Source organism: Melanaphis sacchari, unplaced genomic scaffold, assembly GCF_002803265.2.
Source record: "Melanaphis sacchari strain LSU unplaced genomic scaffold, SCAv2.0 Contig8_pilon_pilon, whole genome shotgun sequence".
In the NCBI taxonomy this organism is placed as follows: domain Eukaryota; kingdom Metazoa; phylum Arthropoda; class Insecta; order Hemiptera; family Aphididae; genus Melanaphis; species Melanaphis sacchari.
In genome coordinates this window covers 1,464,540-1,489,815 of record NW_020271635.1, presented here as the reverse complement: position 1 = coordinate 1,489,815, position 25,276 = coordinate 1,464,540, and the positions used below count along the sequence as shown (strand labels likewise).

The window sequence follows — 25,276 nt, the reverse complement described above, 5'->3', positions numbered from 1 at the left end:
CACGGATTTTGTAAGTCCTTCGTGTTTTGTTTGTATTCGAGTTTCAAATATTGAATTCATTATTTTCACTTAAGTTACGTACCTATTTAAACACATAAAATAAAATTATATTACGTAATGCATTTAGATAATCGTTACGACTAAAATAACATCAAATAATAAGCAATAGACCACCTTAAAAGTTTTTGGACTAATTTCTTTTCGATCGTGACAGTGTATTTCATTTTTTGTTATTCAAAAACATCACACCAATAGATATTTACATTTTTACTTTATGGGAAGGATAAACTGTATTGTGCAGTTTGAATAGTTCACGATCGCATAATGATATTATTATCGACAAAAAAATAGTACTTAAATAATGATAACTGTTAGTTTCTACTACCTGGTATTGGTATATTATACAAGACATTTAACGTGATGGCACTGTTACCTTAACCATTAGCTGTGCTTCGAAAATAAAAACGATTTTATTAATTTTTTTTTTTTTTTTGTATTAATTGAAATACTTTTAAAATTAAAGTTATGTAATAAAATCAAATAATAAAAAAAAAAAACGGTGTCAAATATAATAAATATTACTATATGCAGTGACATAACCAAGGGAATGAGGTGTTATAACCCCCTATTAATTTTTATTTAATTATTCAGTTAACATATTTTGAATAACCTTTTTTTTGCTATATCATCCTTGATGTATACTTAAAACTTAACCTCCCCCCATTCAAAAGTTCTGGCTATGCCACTGACTATTGGTATATTATACATATATAAATCTTAAAATACATTCATGTGAAATAGATACAAAGACTAATTGTCTAATTATTTAGTAATTAGTATATTTTTAAACTTTTCTCAAACATTCAACTTCATAAACTATTTTATAAAATTCTTGCAAATACTTTTAAGTTAAAAATGTAAAAATCAGTGATTGTGAAAATTTAGTAAAAATTTAATTGGCCCATTTAGACCCAAGCCACATATATAATGTGCATAATATGATTATGTGTGGTGAATATTGTTGAACCTATTGTTATTTATCAGTTGAAGTGACATACAAGTCACGCAAACTCTTTACATTTATCCATCGGTATCACCATTTACCGCCCATCGAACGACAATAAAACCAATTATGGAGGAATAATGTTTATTTGAAACGTTTTAAAATAAAATGAGAATAAAAATAATAATGATTGCAATGCTCACGTTTATGACGTACAGAAAATGTTTAGCGTGTAGAGTATTCGGATAGAGAGCTTCAAAATAGAATCGACTTTGTACTGCACCCCTCATCATCTCGACGAGATGCTACTTCAATCGCCCTATCTTCCTTAGAAAACTAAATCTAAAAATAATCACGAAACTTGTTTAATATAAAACTTTTTCTATTAATACGGAAATAACTACTGCAACTATGACGTTGTATATTTCTAAGGTCATCAGCCTAAGAAAAGGCTTTTTCAAACTTTTATACATATGCGGCTTAAATGTTTTAAAACAATATATCTACGCGAAATGAAGCTTAAATTTTTTAAATTAATTGCTAATAATGTATACAATAGTGCATGTATTAATTAATTTTGTGTGATAAACAATAATTAAAATGTAAAACAAAATATTATTGTATTTGGTGATTACTTATTATATTATGAGATGTACAAAAACGCCTCAAGTACGTACGTTTATTATTATTTTTTTTTTTTAATAATTTTAATTTCTGTAAAAAATATTGAACTTTGATTTAAACCAATATTAAACTTTTTTAGCGCTTTAATAGTTAAAAAAAGAACAGTTGTTACTTCAGAGTGTATATATGTAAATATATATATATAATGTTACGACAACTAATTAGAGAGTAATTTCAAATATATCTCAAGTATAATATGATTATAGTAAATATACAACCAATAGTATAGGTATTATACGGGGTTGGTAATTTATTCATGCTAATGAAAATCATCTACCGAACTTTCACTTTCTAACATAATATTCTAATTGGCTATTATACGTTAGCGACAAACGCTCCAAATATTTATAATATAATAATACTATTTGTATCTACCCTTGCACTTTTTATGGATAAACATTAAAATTAAATCATTTTTTATATTTTAGAATAGTGCATATAATATTATTATGCATAATATACATTGTAGAAATGTTTAGTAAAATTAATATTTAATCATCAAATTATTTGAGTTATTAATAAATATTATTTGTTACCGAATAATAATTAAATTTATGCTTTAAAGAATATATAGTATATCAATATAATTTAACTTACATAACTCAATTATAATATCGTACTTTGATGTGTTTTAACCAACTATACGCTTATATAACATACAAGAAAATCACGGGAGTTCAAGTCATGACAGTGGTGTATCTGAATAGCCTATCTGAAACGCCGCGTGATCTAGATTTTAGTATGAAACTTTAAATTTAGTATAAATATAATATTATGAGAAAAAAATTATTCTTCAAGATTTCTTTGGCAATTTTTCAAATTTAAATATTTTATTCTTAGGGTAAATCAATTCAAAATTCAACAATTAAAAGTCTTCTTATGTTTTTAAATATTTTAGAATTGATAGGTACCTATAATATACCTACCTACTTTCTTTTTTGTTTGAATACTAACCAAACCGTAGTTGTACAAAATATTTTATCCTATGAATTATAAACGAGTATTAAACAGTATAATATTTATTTAATATTTCGCGTATTATAATACATATTTTAAATATATATATACATATACAGTATAATTAGTTTTAGCCACTATAAATACATTTCAGTCTTTATGCACCTGCGTATAATCATTGTGTATTATAGGTGTGTCTTTGTGTCTTAACCATAGACATATTGGCCAAGCGTAGAGAGAAAAATTTGGGGACAACTTTGTTAAAAAAATAAAAAGATAGCATATGTAGACAATATTATAGAGTATAGACCCGTAAAGATCGCGAGAGACGAAAAACAGAGATAATAATATTTTTAGATATTGCGTACAATGTCATACATGGTATAAAATAACTTTTAAATATACATACAAGTACTTGTGGGTTTATGTCGTCTACATAATTACGTGCACAATATAAATATTATAATATAACCGAATATTGATTATCGTTTGCGATTGTTGCAGGATAGTGGCAGTAGACGCGGGACAAGAGCTGTCGCTGCGGTTCGGCTGTCAGTTCTACGAGGTGAGTGCGGCTGAAAACTTCGCGGGCGTGTCGCTCGCGTTCCACTCGCTGTTGCGCGAGACTCGGGCAGTGCAGCTGCTCCGCGGGCTGCCTATCAGGCGCAAGTTAGGCGTCAACAGCGTGTCCAAGGTGCTGGGCACGATATTCGGCAAGAACAGCAGCAAGCGGGACCGGAAGAAACGGCCTTCGCTGAGCATATGACCCGTGTGGGCGTCCGCCGACACGGCCACCGCTGCGGGCGCTCCGAACACGACGCTCACGCTGTGAACACGTACGTACGCGAATAAGAGAGAAAAATATCGAAAATCAAAAAAAAAATAAAAGTAAAAAGAAAAAAAAAAGAAGAAGAAAAATGTCGCCTCAAGACCCGCCGACCAAGGCACCTCCCCTCCCATTCCTACCTAACTACCAACCACCTATTATCCACCCATACAGGTTGATCGAATAAGCCGTCGTTGTCATCGTCCATCATCGTCATATACAAGAGAGACGTACAGTACGAGTCGGTCGCAGCCAGCTGTAACTATACAACAGCGACGACGGATATGTAGTGTACAATATTATTACATCCCGATTGAAACACGGCGGCGGTGGCAGGCGTATGACATCCGTTTCCGTTCAGCGAGGACGAGCCGAATGTACAGCGAAGTCGGGCGTCGCAATACTGTCTGTCGTCAGATTCGCCAGCTCGAGACGTTCCGAGAATTCAAATAAAATAAATACGAATTTGATAGATATATGCGTCCGTCTGACAACGATCCGGGCCGACCGACGCTGGACAAAAACGGACTATCCATCGAATGACCGCATAGTAGGTACGCTGATAACGTACCTAACGCAGTATCGACTGTCGACTCGATTTTTTAAGAAACGAGTAAAAATAAATTTAGGTACTACAGAGTATGACAACAGAGTGTGCGAATAACATAAATTGTCGTGCAAATCACGGTTTTTGTTCCCACGGAAAAATTCACCGTCCCCTAGATTTTTGACAAAAAAAAAAAAAATTCATTCACACCTGTAGATTAGATGTCGAATGGATATGCTACGACAAGTCTGCGGTCGTTCCGGCGAAAAGTCTCGGTGACCAAGTTTTTGGGGACGATAAAGAAATATAAATTTAACTTAGGTACTATGCGCGGAATCCATAGTAAATCGGGTGGTGTGCTGAACAAGATGATGTTATCGTATAAATATATTGGTTGGTCAGTAGTCATGCCATTGTATTGATGGCTCGCAATGGTCTTTCATATCGATAAACCTGTCTATGACAAGTATGACGAAAATCCACGACGGCTGTCCGATATATTATTTACGAGAATTTTTTGGTTATTCGAAAGTCGAAATCCATCCCCCGCCTCCTCTCTATCAATATCTGATCTCATTAATCGAAGCATTTTCAACGATTGTTTTTCATTTACTCGATGTATATTATTATAATTAGATATTATTAGCTTTTATAAATGTTAAAAAAAAAAAAAAAAAAAAATTGCTTTGTACAACAAACGACAATTTATTATGATATACATTTTTAATAATTAATTAATCGGCATAGCATCGTCTTCGTGAATCAACATAACTCACACTCGTCACGCGATTATTATATGTTTAACTAATAGTCTGCGGAGACATCAGTGAATTATGTTTTAGTATTCAAAAAGCGCACCTATAACGAATGTCAATTTATATTTTTTGTTTTTAATGTATAATCGTATAAGTGGTATACAAAGATTATTACTTATTAGTATCTAATAGCATTGTGTACATAAAATATAATATATATGTATAAGGTTTGTTGTTAATTATGTGTTAAGGTCGATGGTTAAATCATTTAGGTGTGATGTTGTAAGAGACACGAGCCGTTACTGAGATCCGAATTATATCGATGAGTAATATTACAAGACTATCGATTTGAATGGAAATTGAAATGTGTGCTTGGGTATTATTACTTATGTATTATTTGTAATTAAATATTCAATTTTATTATTATCACACTCTTTGTTGTAGTTTTTTTTTTATACTACATTAGTTGGTGATTAATGTCATTGGAAAATAGTAGGTATATAATAATTCACAGCCACGTTTTAACAATATTTCCATGGACCTACCTAACAAACCATACTGAATAATATATGTTATTTATAAATTATATATATTTATATTATACTATTGTGTTATAATATTAATTGATGTAGTACTCAAATTGATTTAATGTGTATCCATTAAAAATCTCTGGGACTATTGAATTAATGGTACTTTGGTATGTTACTAGTAACGTTTCTATTCATTATATTATATATTGTAGACATTATAAATACTATGTTATAGTGTAAATAAATGCATTTTTATATTTATAAATAATATATGTATATGTCATAAAATGCCAATATGTGTTATTTTAAATAATTTATTTGTATTATTTTCATCATCAATATTTAGTAAAAAAATCAATATATTTTAATAAAAACAAAACCAACAAACCGTTTTGTTTAAATAAAAAAAAATTATTATATGTAAGTTTGTGTCTTTGTGATGCTTAATAAGTAATAAATAATTATGTCTTGGCAATTATGAGATCACCACAGGTGAATTATAATTCAATCAGTCTATCAAAATATTGTTTCTTCTTAATAGGGTCAGGAATTATCTGAAACATACAAATTATACAAATTAATTTACAATTAATGTTTACATTTATATTCACTAAAATAAATTTCCAACATAAAAATCACATCAAATTTCACATAATAATTGTTTTTATTTTTAAACATAAAAATATAAAGTAAATTATAATTTTATATTAATTTAAAAAATATATTCAAATATTTGTGATGATTATAAGTAGTGTAAGTATAGTTTAAATATACCTAATGTGTAAACAAAACTTATACTTTTCTTAGGTCAAAAGAATGATTACTAGATTTAAATCAATAACACTAGTATATAAAATGAGTATAATATTTACACTTTTTACAAGTTTTAAAGGACTTAATTCAGTGGCGTGTTTAGGGGGTGGGCCCGGTAGGCATGTGCCCACCCACATTTTTGTATAAGTACTAGACTAGTTTAAGTCCAATCTACAAATTACAATACTCAATGAAAAATGAAAATATGATTAATAAATAGTTAGAAAAAAAATAGTTTTTATTATTATTTTGTATTTCAATAAAAATGTATAGCAATATGAGTGAGGCATATTTATACATATTACGTATTCATAATTCATATGTGGTGGGAATAATGTTATTTTTAGTCTTACGACGTTGGGAAATACCATCAATAAGATAATCCGTGCGCTCCGTCGCGCGTCGCCACGATTTTAGTGTATATAATTATTTGTATATGTATTATACTTATTACAGGCATTAATAATAATCATTTCTTCTATGGGTATTGCTATTAATTTTTAAATATTATCAGTTGCGTTTGCGTCGTGTTAGTCCCCGTTTCAGTTTTGTTTCGTTTTTACTCTTCAAAGTTCAAGGATAATATACTTAAATTTAAATTTGTGTTTTTAATAATATCCATTTGGCATTATTATGAAACGATTTTTAGTAAATAAATCAACAGTGAGCACTCCGGTGAGCACGGACAAGTCGATCACAACAAATGTTATGAATTTAACTCCAACTGATGCAAAACAATCAGAATCTAGTTTTGATGAAGAAGTGTTTGACATAAGTAATAATATTGATGAACAGGCAGTTCAGCCTAGTATTTACTTGTTTCCTCGTCGGATGATATACAACAAATATCGATCATTTAATTCGTCATGGTATTCAAAATATCCATGGATTGAGTACTCTAAACAAAAAGACAGAATTTATTGTTATTACTGTCGGCATTTTGCTATAAATGTAAGTAACACCTCAGGACAACAAGTTTTTATTAAACAAGGCTATTGTGACTGGAAACGAATTACTGATTGTACAATTAAACATCAAAATTCTGCCATTCACAAATTAAGCTTAGAAAAATATAAAGCTTATAAAACTTCAAAAACATCTGGTGCTGTATCATGTCAAGTAAATAATTTTACTCAGCAACAAATATTAAAAAATCGCGATGTATTAAAATCGTTGATTAGAATGGCACTTTATTGTGCTCGTCAAGATATTAGTCTTCGTGGTCATCGAAATGAAAAGCTACAAATTTCAGATGACAATCATTCTACATCTAATAGTTCTGTTAGTGTTACTACAGAAATAGAGCATTATAGAAATCAAGGTAATTCATTTACTATTTCATTCTTTTTTTTTCTAGAAAACCAATCTAATATTTTTTAATAATATGTTTATTTTCTACTTGATAAATTATACTCTAACTTATGTGTCTATAAGGTAACTGCTCAAATATAATTTTTTCTAAAATATTTAATTCATTTAAATTGTGTATGATCATTTACTTATCAAATATTAATACGTTAATACGTTATTTAATTCAAGTTATTTGGTGGGTAAATAATAAATAATATTTATGATTTTAATGTCACAGGGAATTTTTTAGAGTTGGTTAAACTGTCAAGTTTAGAAAACAAGAACTTTGAATCAAATCTGATGTCACTTCCAAAAAATGCCAAGTACACATCAAATTTAATTCAAAACGATATTCTGGAAGCAGCTGCTATTGTTGTTGGTCGTAGTATTGTAAATGAAATTAAAAAAGGTAGTCATGTATTCAGTATAATTGCAGATGAAGCACGTGATATTGGTAAAGAAGAACAAATGAGTTTGTGTATAAGGTACGTTTCAGATTGTATAATAAAAGAACGTTTCCTGGGTTTTATTTTATTAAAGGACCTTGATGCTCAAAGTTTGTGTAACACTATTCATAAGTTTTTAGTTAGTATAAACTTAGATATAACAAAATGTATTGCACAGTCTTATGATGGTGCATCTGTGATGTCAGGTTGTAATAATGGAGTACAAGCCAAAATTCGTGAATTATCAAAAAAATGCATGTCCATATGTGCACTGTTACGCTCATAGGCTCAATTTAGTTTTAGTGGACACAGCAAAAAAAGTTGAAGCACTGGATGAAATAATAGGATTGTTAGAAGCAATTTATGCTTTTCAAAGCTTTTCTACGATAAGACATAATGCTTTTATACAAGCTCAAAAAGACTGTGGCAAAATTATTGAAGTCCCTCAACATTGTGAAACTAGATGGGTTTCCAAGTATAAAGGTGTTCACTTTTTCAAAAGTAAATTTAAATGTGTAATTGTTGCATTAACAGAATGTTCTAAAAATTCAAAAAAAAAGGAAGCTGCCGAGGCTCGTGGTCTTCTACATCAATTTTCTTCATTTCATGTAATTTTAACTCTATTTTACTTGGATGATATTTTAGGTATTATTAACAACTTATCAGTTTATTTGCAAAAATCTTCTCTAGATATTATCAAGTGTTTGAAATTAGTAAAGTCAACAACAATTTTATTACAAAATATGAGAAATGAAGACAAATTTAATAAATTATTTGATGAATCTGTGATTGCTGCTCAAGAGTTAAATATAACAATACCATGTAACCAAACTGCTACAACTTCACTTTCTATGCCAAGAAGAAAAATGAATTTACCATCAAAATTGAACAATAGTTATGTTTATTCTACAGTTGGTAAAAATAATTCTCTCAAATTCCAGACTGTAAATGAAAAAGATGAAATTCGACATCAATATTTTGAAATTATAGACACAATTATTAGAGAAATGAATTCTAGATTTGATGAAAACATAGGTATATTAACTGCTGTTGATGCATGTGATCCAAATTCCAGTAATTTTATGGATATTGAAAAATTGAAATACTTGGTAAATATTTATGGACAAGACAACATGTGTAATATGGAAACTATTGCTTCTCAATCAATTTTAGTAAAAAATATGTTTGAAAATACTACAATTAATATTGTAGAGCTTCACAAAGAATTAACAATTATGAAACCTGCTTTTCAAGAAATTAATGAAATAGTTACTCGAGTTTTAGTTATACCTGTCACTAGTGCGACTGCTGAGAGGAGCTTCTCAGCAATGCGCAGAATCAAGACATATTTAAGATCAACAATGACAAGTGAAAGACTTCATAATACTGCAATTTTATCAATCGAGAGGGAACTGAGTGGGCAGTTAATACAAGATCCAACATCAGTCATAAATGAATTTGCAACAAGCAAAAACCGTAGATTATCATTTTCTTTATAATTATACTGTACATTAAAAATATTATTCGATTTTTAATTTGTAAAACTTATGTTTTAATATGTATTATTAAAATATTATTATTATTTATTATTATTACTTATAAATTTTTATTTGTGTTTTTCAAAAGATTTGAATATTTAAAGATAAATTGTGGTTTTTTTTATATTATACAGAATATTCTAGACATTGTTTTTGTTTTTATTAATTTTTCTATTACAATTATTACAAGTTTATGGTTAATCCAAGAATGAAATATCTAAAAACCAAAGTAAATAATGTCTTAGAGTTTATGTTTTAATAAAAGGTAACCTACTATTTGTTTTAAAAATATTAAAACTAGTAATTAAGAATAAAAATACTAAAACATAAGTAGATCAAATTATAAAATGAAGAGGGGGTAAAACCATTCTGAACCTAACTATTGTGGCCCATCCATAAAAAAAGTTCTGGACACGCCACTGACTTAATTCATTATAAATTAAGTTAGAATTGTACTTTTTAGAGAAAAAATATAAACAAACAAAACTCTTTTACAAGTTTCTGATTTTAAAGCAAATGTTTGGATTATCAAGAATACAAGTTTAAATGAATTTCAACTATTCTAAATACATGATTAATGATTAATTTTACCGTTTGTTCGCCAGGTTTCCAATTAGCAGGACATACTTCTCCATGCATATCTGTATATTGAAATGCTTGTACTAGTCTTAGAGTTTCATCTACACTTCGGCCAACTGGCAAGTCATTCATTGTTATTTGTCTGAGAATACCTCTATTGTCTATAATAAACAGTCCCCTAAAAACAAATGCAAACAAAAAAAACAATTTTGTTGTCAACTTTTTAGTTTAGATAATACCTTAAAGAATGACCAACGTCACTCAAATAAACACCGTAATCTTTGGATATTTTATGAGTCATGTCTGATAATAATGGGATTGACAAATTGCCCAAACCACCATCTTTTCGTGGTGTATTCACCCAAGCTAAATGTGTAAAATGCGAGTCCACTGATGCTGCCACAACTTCTGTATCAATCCTTTTAAACTCCTCAATGCGGTCGTTGAAAGCTAATATTTCTGTTGGACAAACAAATGTGCTGCAACCCAATATAATATAAATTATTACTACATGTAGAAGGTACAAGGGTCAAAATAATCACTTACAAGTCCAAAGGATAAAAAAAAAACACTAAATACTTCCCGCGGAAATCTTTTAGCTTTAGCTCCTGCAATGAACCATTAATTACAGCTGTGCTCTTCCAATCAGGCGCTGGTTTTGATACTAAAAATGTTGAGAGCCATTTAAAATAGTCATATTAGTTAGCAAAAAATTACAGGCAGATTAAATACAACAATAAAGTATAACATTTATTACTTATCACTCACTCAGTGCTTTAGTATACTGCAATTTGTGATTAGTGGATTCAATAGTACTGGATGGATAAACTGATCCGTCAGCAAACGTCTGACATTTGAACTCGTCCGCATAGGCAGTGTTGACTATGCTCAAAGCCAAATATGCCAAAATGAACTTAGTGATCATGGTATCTTTTTGGCTGAATTTGCAAATCTATTGTAATGTCGTGCAATATAAATTAAAAATGAAGAAAACCATTTCGAAACATAATAACAACGAAGTTAGAATGTATTTGGAATTTCAAGAATCACTATTTACTCACAGTGTAATTATTAATTAATAATATTATTGTTTTTGATTAGTTCAACTTACTAAAGTAGTACCTATAAGCTATAATGCAACAGTTAACATGATATCGTTGTTCTGTCTTGATTTTGTATTTTTGTATAGTCCACAAAGAATTTCGAAGTTTGTACCGTTATCAGCCGCATTGATGATAACGAAGGTAAAAAGAAAAAAAACGCCGGAACAGTTATGGTATAAACCACATGTAACCACAATATCGAGCATGTTTTTCTGGTAAATATTACGATAATTCGCTGCCGAGTGCCGAGTTATAGTTGTTAAATGTTAATGTTGACAGGATCAAATAGTAAATATCATACAGACAATATTTTTAATAATAATAATAATAATTACACCGAATTACTCGTATAAATTTATACATAAATTAGAACAACATAAAAAAAGGTAGTTGTTGGAGTGGTACATGCTCACATTTTGACTAAAGGGGGGTATCGGACTCGGTTAGACACCTCATTTTTAAAAAAACATCCACTACAGTTCACAGTATTTGAACCAGAAGTAAGCATGAACAAAAGATACTGTCACTCTGGTTAGGCTTAGGTAGGTATCTATTTTACTATGCTATAAATTACCTTTAATAATTCAAGTATTTCAGATCACCTCACCACCATCATCTGCACTTCGACTACATATTTTATCGTAGGAATATTTATTTTTAACGTAAATCTGTTTTTTTTAACGATGGGATGAAAAAATGTGTAGGTATCTTCTACATATCTAAAAAATATTGTACCGAGCATTACGGAAGAATACATTCCAACTTTATTTTAGTGAAATAGAAAATTCAGTTGTTCAATTATTCTAACGTCACACCTACTCGTATTTAATACATACATTTTTACAGCAGGCAGCTCGATAATCGAGGTATGCGCTACACTGCAGTCCTTTAATTATACCATTCGAGTACGCCATTGACGTCGGCAGGGCGTATAATATAATATTATATTATTGTAATAGTGTCATCGTATTATCCTATGATAATGATACGAACGAACCAACGACCGAACATTAAAAAAAAAATCACGTGATGGGGTTGAAGTTGCCTAAGCAACTCCGATAAACATATTTACCGATCGGGACGATAGTTTGAATTCCAGGAGGCGCAGTGCTAATACATTATAGTTTTACGATAATGCCACTGATACTCTAAATTGCACATAAATAATTATTTACACTATTATTTTGTGTGTGTGTATGAGTGTGTTTTTCCTCCGATATTTTGTATTAGACTAATTTATCATTATATCGACGCCTTTTCGCCTAAACGCCGTCCGATTGCAGTACTACAACTATTATACCGCTACTGTATAGCATTACGATGCAGCTGCCACGGCATCTATTTAATTCGGAAGTTCGATAATATTACAGTCACGTATATTTAGTTATCTACCTATATGAACTTACGAAAACTTAAAGTGTATAATATAATATAATCATACATGCGAACGATTGATTATATTAATAAAAAAAATCCGGTCAACGACAACGTGCGGTTTTCATTTCGAGATTTCGGATAAATACAAGTATGCAGTTAAGTATATTTTATTATTATTAAAAAATTTTATGTAAAATTGTTATTCGGGATATTAATTATTGGTAAAAAATTGCACATAGATTAATCGTACATGAATTATCTGTTCAAATTTCGAATATTGACCTTTAGCGACTTCAATATTTATAAAAATAAAAACTTTGAGGATGAGAAATTTACAATTAAAAAAGTAATTTTTATATAAAAAAAATAAGTTTTTATCATCACACAATTCTTTAATTTCAAAAATAATCTAGTATTTAAAAATATTGTTTCTTAATAGTTAGTATACTGGAACACTTTTTTTAAAATAAAAATATTAATTAATTCATTTTTAAGAATAATGATTAAACATGATGGGTGAATCACTTTTTCTATAGACAATTTTTATCTTGAAACTAAAAAATAATTTTTGTATAGTTGTAAATATTTTAGATGATCGTATATTGATTATAAACGTAGTTATATGTTCAAATCGCAATAATTTTTATATGTATAAAATATCTTTTAAACAATTTTTGTATGGCGGTATTATTGTGATTCTTTTTTATCCACTTAATATTATTTTTGCCATTATTAATTTTTATATAATATTATACATGAAAGAGGGATATGGGCTTTTACTTTTTGATATTTAATCGTAGATTATATATATATTTTAAGGTTGTGTGCTGCTGAAATTGCAAATATTTTATTAAATACGCACAATATATTTTTTATAAGCAGTGTAAAAGCAGTTAAATAATAATAATAATTTTATTTTTTTAATTTGTGTTTCACCAATTGAAAAAAAACATTATTATTCCTGGTTTAGGTACGTATTACGTTTATAATGTACAATGTATAATGTATACGTTGTTTAATTTGTAAAGGTACGCACAAACAATTACGTACAGACACCTTTAATAGATAATCGTATACGTGCATATACACGCACGCTCACGACCTATTTTGTTCTTTTTACAAACGCAACGGTTATAATGAATATGTTTGAAAATATATGCATAAATACCTAATTGTAAATTGTAATTTGTAATAAAATCGTGTAAACAACTTTTATAAAATATTTTAGTCACCATTTTAAAACGTTTTTATAACTACAACTGTTAATAATTAATTGTTAATATTTCAAAATTAATTAACCTGGGCAATGGACTTGTAGCGTAACCTGAAAGTTCACTATAATACCAATAGAAATATTCATACATTTAGTAAATGAAAAATATGTAACATTATTATTTTAAAAATAATTGTAGTATTTAGTATGAACAGTAATGGTATTATTTGGAAAAATAATCTTTAAATATTTTATTCACGGTAATAAACATACCATACTCGTATATTAGGTGTGTTATATTTTTGAAGAAAACCAAATACATCAATTCATTATACTTAATCGATTTCATATAAAAAATAAAACAAGTTTAATATTTGTCTTTCGTTATTTAAGATTTAAATATTTTTATATTTTGACTGCTTAAGAAACAAATTATTTTGTACAGTAAAAAATAAATATTAAATAACTACACCTACTTAATTTTTAAATAAAAATTGATAAGACTAGGTACTCGTTGAACAACAAATTAAAGCCCAATAATATTAATGAATAGTTTTAATTAATAAAATTAATTTTTATGAAAAGTATCAACAATTCAATATCTATAAAATGTGATTATATGATAATTATATTATTTTCATGTTTTATATTTTTTATACGTAAAATATCAGCATAATTTTCTTGTAAAGAAATAAGATAATTTAAATTCTATTACATCTCAGCTTATTTAAGTTATATTTGTGAGGTTGTGATTAATCGTAGGTAATCATTGTAAATTACAGATCTAAGATACATAATTTTTTTTTGTAAGTGAACTAAATTTAAATATTGAAGGAAATGAGTTCAGAGAAAAAAATAGAAACCATTGAAAACGAAAGCGATGAAAACTTACCATTTGATATTTACGATTCGGATTACGCAACAAGAGTTATTCCTTCTGAAAACGATAGTAGTTCTTTTATGAAATTAAAATCGGCAGTACGTGTCACGTCAAATACTAATGAAATTACTGCATTTAACGAATATGACGTGGATGACGAAGAAGATTTCATAAGTAAGTATTACTATTCATAATTAAATATTTATACGTTAAAACTAAAACATATTTTCAAACATATTGCAAAAATAAAAATATATGGTGCATTTGTTTGAACAGTTTTGTTTTTAATTTATAGCGTATTCCCTCATTTTAATTTTTAATGTGTATACGGTGTGACCTTTTTAGAAGTTTATTTTGCGTCTGGCACGGTACTGAAACCATCGGACAAACCGTACGATCTGCGTTCAAAAATCCACGAAGCAAACCGAGAATTAGCAAACGCTAGTGCAGAGAGCAAATTAGTTAACGCGCCCGGAAAAGTCAAGTTTGACAACACTGTTGTAATATTAGACAGTTTTGAAGACATCGGTACGGTGTTTTTGTGTTTGCTTTAATTCAATAATTATTTTATAGTTTGTTGAATGGGCAAAATGTACATGCCTATTTTATGTACAGTAAATGCCCACCGACGTAAAATCTATTCACACACGAGTCCTGATTAATTGATAGGTGAAAAGCATTCACTTTTTTTTTAACTTACTAAAATCAAAAATGATTAATATATACATATTATTTTAAATGTCCCTTAAAACAATATAATAAATATATTTTTTAAATACTTCTGATTTATTATAATTTGTTAATGTTAGTATTTTAGTTTATATTTTTACATACAATTTAAACAATAATGTATACTATTTTTCGAGATTTTTTGTTTAGTTTTATATACGATAGTATCAAATTATTTTATTATAGTGCTATATACCAATACCATATACGTAATTTATAAACAATATACAATGTGTAAACGCTAACTAAGACACTCAATAAATTTACGTAGAGTTCTGCGATTTTAATTCTGTGTTTTGATCGGTTTTAATGACATATAAATACACATTTTACGGCCTTTGAATATTTTTAACTTAATTAGACATGCGCACGCGCAGTACAATTTTTTTTAAATGGTAACCACCTATTTTAATCATTAATTTTTTAATGAACTTTGATAGTTAAACTAACTTTCTAAGTCCAAAATTGACCAAGTTATAGCAATTTAACCAAAAAACTGCAAAATTTACGCGATTTACAGTTTTTTGACTTTTAACTCTAAAAATAATTATTCTAGGATTGTGTAGGTTTGACATTTTCATCCCTAATTATTAATTTGATAGTCATACATGATTATAATTTTAATTTCTGTATAATTTTCACTGTAATCTGTGTATGAGTTATAACTTCAAGCAGAAAAAACGTAAATTAGTATGTTGTTTATTTCATTACATTTAATGAATCTATTAGGATATATTAATAATTAATAACAAACTCAATTCTTATTTAAGTTATAAGTTTATTTATTAATTTATTAATTTAACGTATAAATTGTTTAAATTGTTGTCCGCCGTGAATAAAACATGATTCAGCGCGTCGTATAATAAATTCTTTATTTGTTGTAGCTGTAATTTGTTCATCAGTCAGTTGATTGCATGCTGCTGTTATTTTTATTTTTTAAATTTTGAAAATTTACAGGAGGTCGGCATACACTATTGTTTTAAAGTGATCCCATAAAAAAAATCTTGTGGCATAATATCAGGTGATCATGGTGGCCATTCAATTGGTCTAATTAAATTAAAAATATTTAAAGGCCATAAAAATATGTATTTTTATATCATAAAACCCAATAAAAACACAGAATTCAAATCGCAGGACTTAACGCAAATTTATTGAGTGTTCTCAGTTAGCGTTTACACCTGTATATGTTTATTGACTTTGATTATGGGTGATATTTTATAGTAACGATTTAGGTAATGTAGTAGTTTTATTTTCTTATTATTTAAAATAATACCGCTTAAAAAATCAACAATAAGATTAGTTTAATATGTTTACTGTGATGTATAGACTTAAATATATGACGTATTCACAGCTATAATATTTATAGGTACAGTGTCGATCGGAACGGAAACACTTCAAGGTACCGAAGTTATTATTTCTGATTGTCCGATTGATGATCTCAAAGATAAAGACATTTTGGCCAAAATTGATTTGTTACGAGATGATGATGCAGACGACCAAAACGATGTGGTGTGCAGTTCGACTACCGATAGAACGCAAGATACTGACACAGACGACAAAGCCTATTCAAGCACTTCATTTAGCAGAAGTTTTTCGTCTGAATCTGATGACCCGTTGTTTATAAACATTATAGAGTCTGGGGACGAATTCAAAACAATCATGGACCGAAACAATAAGACGCGCCAAGGATCAGCAATTGACGAGCATGTGACGTACTTCCCAGAATTGTTCACCCACACACAATACAAAATGTATGAAAACTGTGCGGAAAAAACATTGGAAGACGGGGACGTTAACATATATGTACCCAAGAAGCTGGATGCGGAGGAGTTGAGAAATAAGTTGAAAGAAATTACTGGAGAGCGTAAACGGGCAATGCAAGTAGTGGGGGCAATGAATGAAAAGAAAGTCGACTTCAAGTCCACAAAAAAAGTTGGTTGTTTCGCATCGCTAAGAAACGCTCAAAAAAAAATCAAGCAAACAAAAATATCCGACAAAAAAATGCAATCGTCATCTGCTCAGATATGTGTACAGCAGCAGATGAATCACTGCGGTAATGGCAACAACATAAACAAAAACAATATTAATAATAATAATAATAATAAGGCTCGCATGACATATTACTTTGAAATGGACCCGAAAGGTAAGCTCAAACCACTTAACAATAGGAACAGTCGCCACACAGTTGACGAAACGAGTTCTTCGAACAACTGCAACAATAAGTCTACGAATAAATTCTTCCACATTAATCTGAGGGCGGCGAAAAACGGCGAAAATGCTAAACCTCGGATCACCAAGACACCGAACGCGGATTTGTTTCTGGAATTTCAGACGGACAAGTCTGGAAACAGCAAGGGAGCGAAGTTAGTGATCAAAAAGAAGCCCACAGCTGAGGTAGAGCTGCATCATAGCCCGACGAATTACAGCGGTGGAGGTACCGTCAAGAAGTCCTCAGTCGCTGGGTGCGGCGAACGTCCTCGGTTGCCAGGTTACAACGGCCTTAGATCTGAATATGGGCTGTCGGCTGAACAGCTGCTGGAAAGGCGCAACATGAGAATGGAACGTGAGAGGCGAAGGAAAGAATTAAAGCAGAAGAAACACGAAGAAGAACAAAAGAAGAGAGCGGAAAACGAAAAAAATTTCTATAAATGGCTACAACAAAAGAAGCAATTGAAAAAACACGCAAAAACCATCAGGCGCAGCTATCCTATGAACAAGCTAACAGTGTCTTCCGCAAGGGTTTCCATGTGAGTTTTTTTAATCACTTATAAAATATACATTATTTATATTTAACTGCCTTTTCTTTTAATATACTATTCGTATTGTTGTTGTTTTTTTTCTATCAGAAACTCTACTCACGACAGTGATCGACGCAAAGGATCGTTTGCTCTAGAAGAGTTACTAAAGATCAAAGACGAGAATAGTGGATGGTTCAAATTTTAAAAAAATCGTTGTTTTCTTTAATATTTAAAAAAATTTAAATGTTATTATCAATTATTGCTTATAATTATGAATAATAATTGTAGATACACAGTAATTGTGAAGTATATTATATTATAATATGCAACATAGGTGTATTAAAATGAGGTATTTTCATGAGTATTCTATAGCAGCAGTTCTTGACCTCTGTTATCTCAGTACTATCTTAAAATTATGACTTACCAATTAAAATAAAATACAGTTATAACTTTATGAGTATGAATGTATAAATTTTATTATAAACTATAAATAATTACAAAACTATGATAAATTATGAAGATCGTTTATTCCATAATAACCAAAATAAGTTTTTCGATGATTAATTTTATAAATGGTCAAGTAATTTTAGTATTCAAATTTATTACATTTAATATTTAAAAATTATTAATAACAATTAAAAAAAAATTATTTATTAGGCATTTTCACTTAGTTGTGATAATATTGATAATACTACCATTCTATAGAATTTATATTTAAATGGTATTTAAATACATGAATTGGCAATATTGAATTACTATAACAATTAATATTATATTATTACATCATTTATAACACTGCCCCGAATGGTAATTATGTATTCTTCCATTTTGTCAATTTTTTTATTCGAATATTGATATTCTCAATTTTTTATCGTCACTTTTGATCTTATTAACGTTTTTATCTAATAGAAAATAATTAAATAATAATAATGGCCATTGCAAAATTCTAAATTAAAGTTTTATACTTTTTTAAAAATATTTTGTATAATACATAAAAATACGTTTTTATCATTAAGTATTAATAAGTTATGGTTTTATAATGTTGAATTCACGTTTGTTATTTTCATTTAAAATCTTTAACTATTTATATTATAAATAAATAATAATTAAAAATGAGTGTGTATGTAGATCATAATTAAAAAAAAAAAATATGTGTTTTAATGCTATATTATGATATCAGTATACTCAGTAGGTAATCGATTAATTATAGTATTTTATATTTAGTTGTATTATGTATACTGATTCATATTTAGTAGTTGTTCTAAAAAATAAATCATTGAATTCATCGAAATTTGAGAGTTAATTATTAACATACTATGCAGCTATATTTAGATTAATATTGTATTATTTATTTGTGTGTATGAATATAAAAGTTTTTTATAGCTGTCACGTGTCATTAAAATTCTTTGATTTTTTTTTTATCCAAAATTTCTAAACAAATGTTTATAAATTAAATTGTAACTTTGAATCGTATTATTCTGAAAAATATTTAATTTAAAACGTAATTAATGGATATATTATTAATTGATTATGAAAAAACCTGGTAAGTAAACCCAATCGTTGTTTGTAATTTAATACACATATTATTTGTGTAAACGTTATGTTTCTAATCAAAATTTAGTATGCTTAGTGTTTGCCTCATATGAATTCTTATAATGTATATAATTAAAATATCATTAGTTTTTAAATTCACATACTGTATGTTCAAGATATACTAAATGATTACTGTTTGTGTGCGATAAGCTCGATGACTTTATCGTCGCCCTCCTCCCATCTTGTATATGTGGCATCGGCGCCTTTGACCACCGCTGTTAAACAAGACTCCACTCGTTCGCTGGTCTCGTACGACATCGTCGAGACGTGGTCGTAAACCTTTTATAACGTGCGTGCCGTGAACCCTTGGCCGTGTGTGCCGTCAAGGATTTCTGTCGTTGCACCCGTATTGTTTAATAACGTGTGTGCCGTCGTGTTAATTCGCTGTTATTGCCGCGCTTACATTAATATATATACATATGTGTGAATATATATCCACCTGTTATTATTTGGCTGTGGAGTTCGTTAATGGGCGGTGTATCTACGGCGTGGTCCATACTGATGTTCCTGCAGCGGAGATCTCACGCAATCGCTTTGGCCAACATCCGAATCGTCGATATTGGTGATATCCATACATATGTTATTAATAAAGCGCGGATTTTTATGCACTTAAAAGTATCGAAATATGCCATATAATATGCAGTAAAAATCATGAAAATATGCAGTCAAAATTATGAAAATATGCAAGAATTTTTTATTTATTTAAAATTTACAATAAAACTTATAATAATTAATTACTTAAATACTTAATAATAAAAAATTTAGGGAATTTTCCAAACTTAATTTATTTTTAAAATTGTATTTATTATTAAAATGAATAATCATATGCATTTCAAGTTTTTCTTCTGTGAAGCTGTATCGTTTATCGGTTTACATATTTTTAAAGACTTAGAACGAACGTTCGACGTCAACCGAAGTTATTGGGGCATATTTGAAGCAACTTAGTATTATCGGATCTTGATAAAGTTCTTTGAGCTGAACGTTTTCGCCTAATAACACTGAATTAATTTTTCGTAGAATTTTCAGACCTTCATTTTTATTGGAAAGCTCGTTTAATTTTGTTGTAAGTGTTACACCTTTCGATCCAGAAATAGAAAACATTTTTTCTTTCGTTTCGTCAATTATTGAAAAGCTTAGATGTAAAGTTATATTTCGAGTTTTCAGTTTTTTTTATGACTATCACTAAAAATGCCAAATGAGTAGATATAAATGTTAAATCATTCTACTTGTCAAAATATTATCTTATACACTTTTTTAAATTTTTTTAAATTTTCGCTTCAATATGCAATAAATTTTGAATTTTGCCAAAATATGCAAAAATATGCAATAACCTTTAAATATGCAGAAATATGCAAAAAAAGATTTCACCATTAGCTTCAAATTATGATGATTCGTGGAGATAACTGACAAAAATCCAAAAATATTAAAAGGAAAAAAATATGCAATTGCATAGAAATCCGCGCTCTAGTTATTAATGTTATTATTGTTATATTACTTATTTTTATTATTCGTTTTGTCGTATATTGATTCCTTTTTGTGTCAGATTATCTGGGCGCCCTAATTTGTTATTATTATTATTATTATTATTATTATTACTGATCTATTACCTTAATATTTATATTATATAATATTGTAGCACGACGGTGCGAAAAACAAGTTTGTTCGTATTATTATATTTATTTTTTTTTGGTCACCCGTCCTTTTTTTACAGTTCACAATATTACAATTATTATTGAGATAAATTTCTGGGTATTATCTTCCCGAGTATATTTTTCTTTTTTGTCATCACCATTTAAGGCCAACCGCCACCCCCCCCCCCCCCCCCGGGAGCCTTTGTAGTACACTGTACTTAATGGTAAATGTTTTATTTTTAAATAACATTACGTTTTTTTTTAAATAGTGTAGCCGTTAAAATCGAGAGTGCGTATCGTAAAAGCGTTTTGATATCTTATATTTTTGCTAAAACTCTTGTGTGGTTGTTTTTTTCTACATTCTGTAAAAATGTATTTAATTGCATGTTTGATATTTTGATATATTTATGATGGTTATTATTTTATTATATAGGTATGTATGTAGTGTGTATAACCTATTCTGAGGTGACTTGATACAATTAATATTATAAAATATAAGGTACGAGTATTATAATATATTTAATGTAAATATAAATGTCAAAAAATAAGCTATTGTAAGTGTTTTCTGCATATACAAATTAGGAAATGTTATTTTACTGTAACAACAAGGGCTTACTCAAATTATTATAAACATGAATACAAGAAAACGATGAATTAAAAATCTATTCGGAAAATTTTGGGTTCGTTAGTTAATGTGACAAAATTACTTTATTTTATCTAACTTGCAATAATACTCAAATAAATAGCTTAGGGTTATTTTAGAATTAATTAATATTAACAACTATTATATTTAAATTGTAAAAAACGGAGAAGTTTATTGACAATTTCAGTTTTCACAAATTTGAAAAAAAAATACGTAAATTATAATTTATGACTATTATTTTGTTTGGGTTACAACATGTAATATAAAATTATCGTTTTTTAAACATTGATTAATTCATTAAAAATAAATAATAGTTTGTTTATTTTTACTTATTAGTTATTAAGGTAAAAATTTAAAAATAAATTTAATTATTTTCATTTGTTAAACTGTTTACGGAACATGAAAAAAAAATTATCAGTACCTAATTAATGACATAAAGAAGCTTTAATATGCGAATATATTCTACATGTTGAGAAACGATATTGAAGTATTCCCATTGAATTAAAGTTTAACACTTCTATGAAATTAACTTTGTCAATAACGAAATCCACTTCTAGCCTACTTTACACTAAAATTACTACTTACTTTTTTTTTAATAATAAAAATATTTTATAACTTATTTCCCATTGGCCGACATAGTGTATAGGAAATTTTAGTACTACTACGTGTAGGCAGGCTTACAAAAAGTATCCCACGCTAATTTCAATAAATTAATTTTATAATACTGTTATTATGAACTTCATTGTAAAAAAAAAAAATGTGATAAACAATATTCAGACTCGTTTGGGGACACATGTTAATAATCACTGCAGTCAAATTGACGGATTTCGGTGACTGATTTCGGTGACTGATTTAGTTGCATTACAGTTAAGTTAATAAATAATAACTAGTAATAATTACTAACGACTAAGTAATAATTTAGTAGTTAATATTAACTATTATACATATATTTACCATCATATTACTAATTATAAAGTAATTTTACATAAAAAATATAATTGAAATAATTAGAAAAATTAACTTATTAGAAAAAAAAAATTATTTTTATTTTTTTAGAAACCTAATGGAACACAAAAAGAAGATTTCATTAATTTTCAGGATAGATATTCAATATATTATTTTAAAAGTATGTTGTATCATTATTTTTATTATTTGAATTAAAATGTATTTCCAATACAAAAATTAACATATACATTGCTGCTATTGACAAATATATGTATACTATTTACTGTTTAGTGTTGAAATACATAATATTCGTTTTTGTGACACAGTTTGTTATCATAAATAAAACTTGCCAACATCGAAAAACATATTCTGTTCAAAAATTATTATGCGTACGTGTATCGTAAAAATATATTAACACATACTATACTTATACTATAACATCATACAGAATATATTATGTCCGACGTGGAAATCCGACCGCCATCCACTGCTGCTTGTTCGGTAATTCTGATGGTTTCAGCCAAACCACTTGGAAATGGTCAGTTCGAAAAAAAATGGCGCAATTTTTCCGGGTCAATTTAGACCAATGCCTAATATTGCAATGACATCTGGTGCGGGTGATGTATTAGAGATTCGATCGTCGTCTTCGTCATCGACATGGCAGGTTTGTGCGGGCCCGGCCAAAATGGTTATTATACGGGCGAATGGATATTCATCATTTTACAGCACAAAATCACAAATATTTTTCCGATAAAAATTACAAAACAAAAAATGATAATTAAAAAACCGTAGTATTTTATATAATACAGACTGTCTACAATATTTTGTTAGTCATTTTTAATTATCGTCATGCCGATATTCTTAAAAGTTTATTTATATTTATATTGATAATAATTATGGTGACAATGTTTAATTCATCATTCACTTCTTATACTTTGCAATAGACGGACAGTCAATTTGAATAAAAATATTATTTTTCAATTTCGGTAGATACGTGATAACAAAAAAGGTAAGTACCTGTTTTGAATTGCATTTTCATTATTACTTATGTTTCTAAGTGGACATCTTGGTAACTAGTATTCCCATTCAATCAAATTTGAAAACATAATAATATGTCCAATCCGTGTACAGTAGAACCTCGATTATCCGTGATTCGATTATCCGTATTTGCGATTAACCGTGCCCACTCTTCAGAAAATTTTTAAACATAATACTCGATATCGACAATCGTATTAATGACATTTTTGACGATAATAATATGAAGATAAGCAATATTGTACATCGATTATTATATTTATTATATTTCTAATTATAATTGAATCAAAATTTTTAAAATTTCATTATTATGAAATTGTACCTATGTTTTTCTAATTATAAATTATAATTAAATAAAAAAATGTTATTATTATAAAAAGTCTTGATTAACCGTGATTTTCATTTATCCGTGTGACCGTCTCCCCATCATTACCCCGGATAATCGAGGTTCTACTGTATATTATACTATCTCTATGGTTGACTGGTGGTTTGCGTTAGGTTAGCAACGGAGAACTGGTTGATCTTCGCCAAGTCTGCCAAACCAAAACAATAAAAAATCACGGAAGTAAAATACAAAACGATAGAAAAAGCATCTGAAGATTCTGAAGCCCTCCTACTGGAAGGGATCGTACTTCAGGGCATGACAGTCAGTATTAAGCAAGCGGGCTTGACCACGAAAGTTTCTTCTGGGTTGAAATTATTGAAGAAATTCTCTAATTATTTGATATTTAGAAAAATATCAATGGGTTTAAAAGAACCAAACGTTTTTGAAGAAACAGATACAGTTGAAGATTCAGTACGTGTTTTTCAATTTATTCTTACACATTTATATAATTATATAATATAACATAAGATAAATTGGATACCTTCGCTTTTCTATAATTTACGTATACTATTGTTATTATTGATAAAATAACCTACCTACTTTTAATCTTTGATATTTTTTAATATTATTTAGATCAATGATTTCATTAACAAATTTTCAAAATTGAAAATATCCTGTAAAAAACCGATTACTATAAAATACTCGTTTGAAACAATATTTCATTTAGAACTCGATGTACGTAATAATTATATCACAATATATTCTGTACATTATTAAATTTATAAAATTAATTGATTAATTGGTTCTTTTTGAAGGACGAAGAGCCACAATGTGAAATTACTGATTATGTCGAAGCACAAACAAATCATTACAAACAAGTACATATAAAATACGTAATGTTATAATACCGATTCAATTATTGTAATTTAATATTATTTTATAGGTGAAACGTAAAAAGAAACAGATAATTTCCGAAGATGAACCTTCGCCTAAAAAACATAAACCTATTGTATTAGCTTCTGTATTGACGATTTAT

At 28.5% G+C, this 25,276-nt stretch overlaps 3 protein-coding genes across 7 annotated transcripts in view; 2 read left to right on the top strand and 1 right to left on the bottom strand.

The window, feature by feature from the left end:
* LOC112602743 (ras-related and estrogen-regulated growth inhibitor-like) overlaps nt 1-4,689 on the top strand; it is a 73,284-nt gene extending 68,595 nt beyond the window's left edge. The window contains exon 6 of the mRNA XM_025350985.1: nt 3,149-4,689. Within this exon, the coding sequence (XP_025206770.1) occupies nt 3,149-3,410 (262 nt within the window). The 3' untranslated portion in view covers nt 3,411-4,689. The remainder of the gene's footprint in view (nt 1-3,148) is intronic.
* Nucleotides 4,690-5,695: 1,006 nt separating this feature from the next.
* LOC112602582 (peroxiredoxin-2) lies at nt 5,696-14,703 on the bottom strand. 5 transcript variants are annotated; one of them, XM_025350738.1, is made up of 6 exons: nt 14,614-14,703; nt 10,797-10,980; nt 10,575-10,692; nt 10,268-10,507; nt 10,041-10,206; nt 5,696-5,856 (listed from the first exon to the last, which is right to left on the bottom strand). In XM_025350738.1, exons 1-6 carry the CDS (start codon nt 14,614-14,616, stop codon nt 5,800-5,802), a joined length of 768 nt encoding a protein of 255 aa, XP_025206523.1. In that variant the 5' UTR covers nt 14,617-14,703; the 3' UTR covers nt 5,696-5,799. The 5 variants fall into 5 exon arrangements, with proteins under 5 accessions (XP_025206523.1, XP_025206526.1, XP_025206524.1 ...); XM_025350741.1 differs by lacking the exon at nt 14,614-14,703 and adding an exon at nt 11,151-11,251; XM_025350739.1 differs by lacking the exon at nt 14,614-14,703 and adding an exon at nt 11,140-11,247.
* LOC112602581 (transcription initiation factor TFIID subunit 1) lies at nt 14,617-18,273 on the top strand. The gene is made up of 4 exons (XM_025350737.1): nt 14,617-14,775; nt 14,947-15,129; nt 16,697-18,077; nt 18,177-18,273. The coding sequence occupies exons 1-4, from the start codon at nt 14,682-14,684 to the stop codon at nt 18,271-18,273; spliced, it is 1,755 nt and encodes a 584-aa protein (XP_025206522.1). The 5' UTR covers nt 14,617-14,681.
* Nucleotides 18,274-25,276: the final 7,003 nt, after the last annotated feature.

Bases quoted from the DNA above. Each gene is read 5' to 3' on its own strand.
- LOC112602582 (XM_025350738.1), bottom strand. The intron at 10,508-10,574 runs GTAAGTGATTAT...ATTGGGTTGCAG, and splicing joins TTTTTTTATCCTTTGGACTT to CACATTTGTTTGTCCAACAG. The intron at 5,857-10,040 runs GTAAAATTAATC...TGTATGTTTCAG, and splicing joins GGAAACCTGGCGAACAAACG to ATAATTCCTGACCCTATTAA.
- LOC112602581 (XM_025350737.1), top strand. From the start codon at position 14,682: ATGAAATTAAAATCGGCAGTACGTGTCACGTCAAATACTAATGAAATT. The intron at 14,776-14,946 runs GTAAGTATTACT...TGACCTTTTTAG, and splicing joins TGACGAAGAAGATTTCATAA to AAGTTTATTTTGCGTCTGGC. The intron at 15,130-16,696 runs GTACGGTGTTTT...TAATATTTATAG, and splicing joins AGACAGTTTTGAAGACATCG to GTACAGTGTCGATCGGAACG.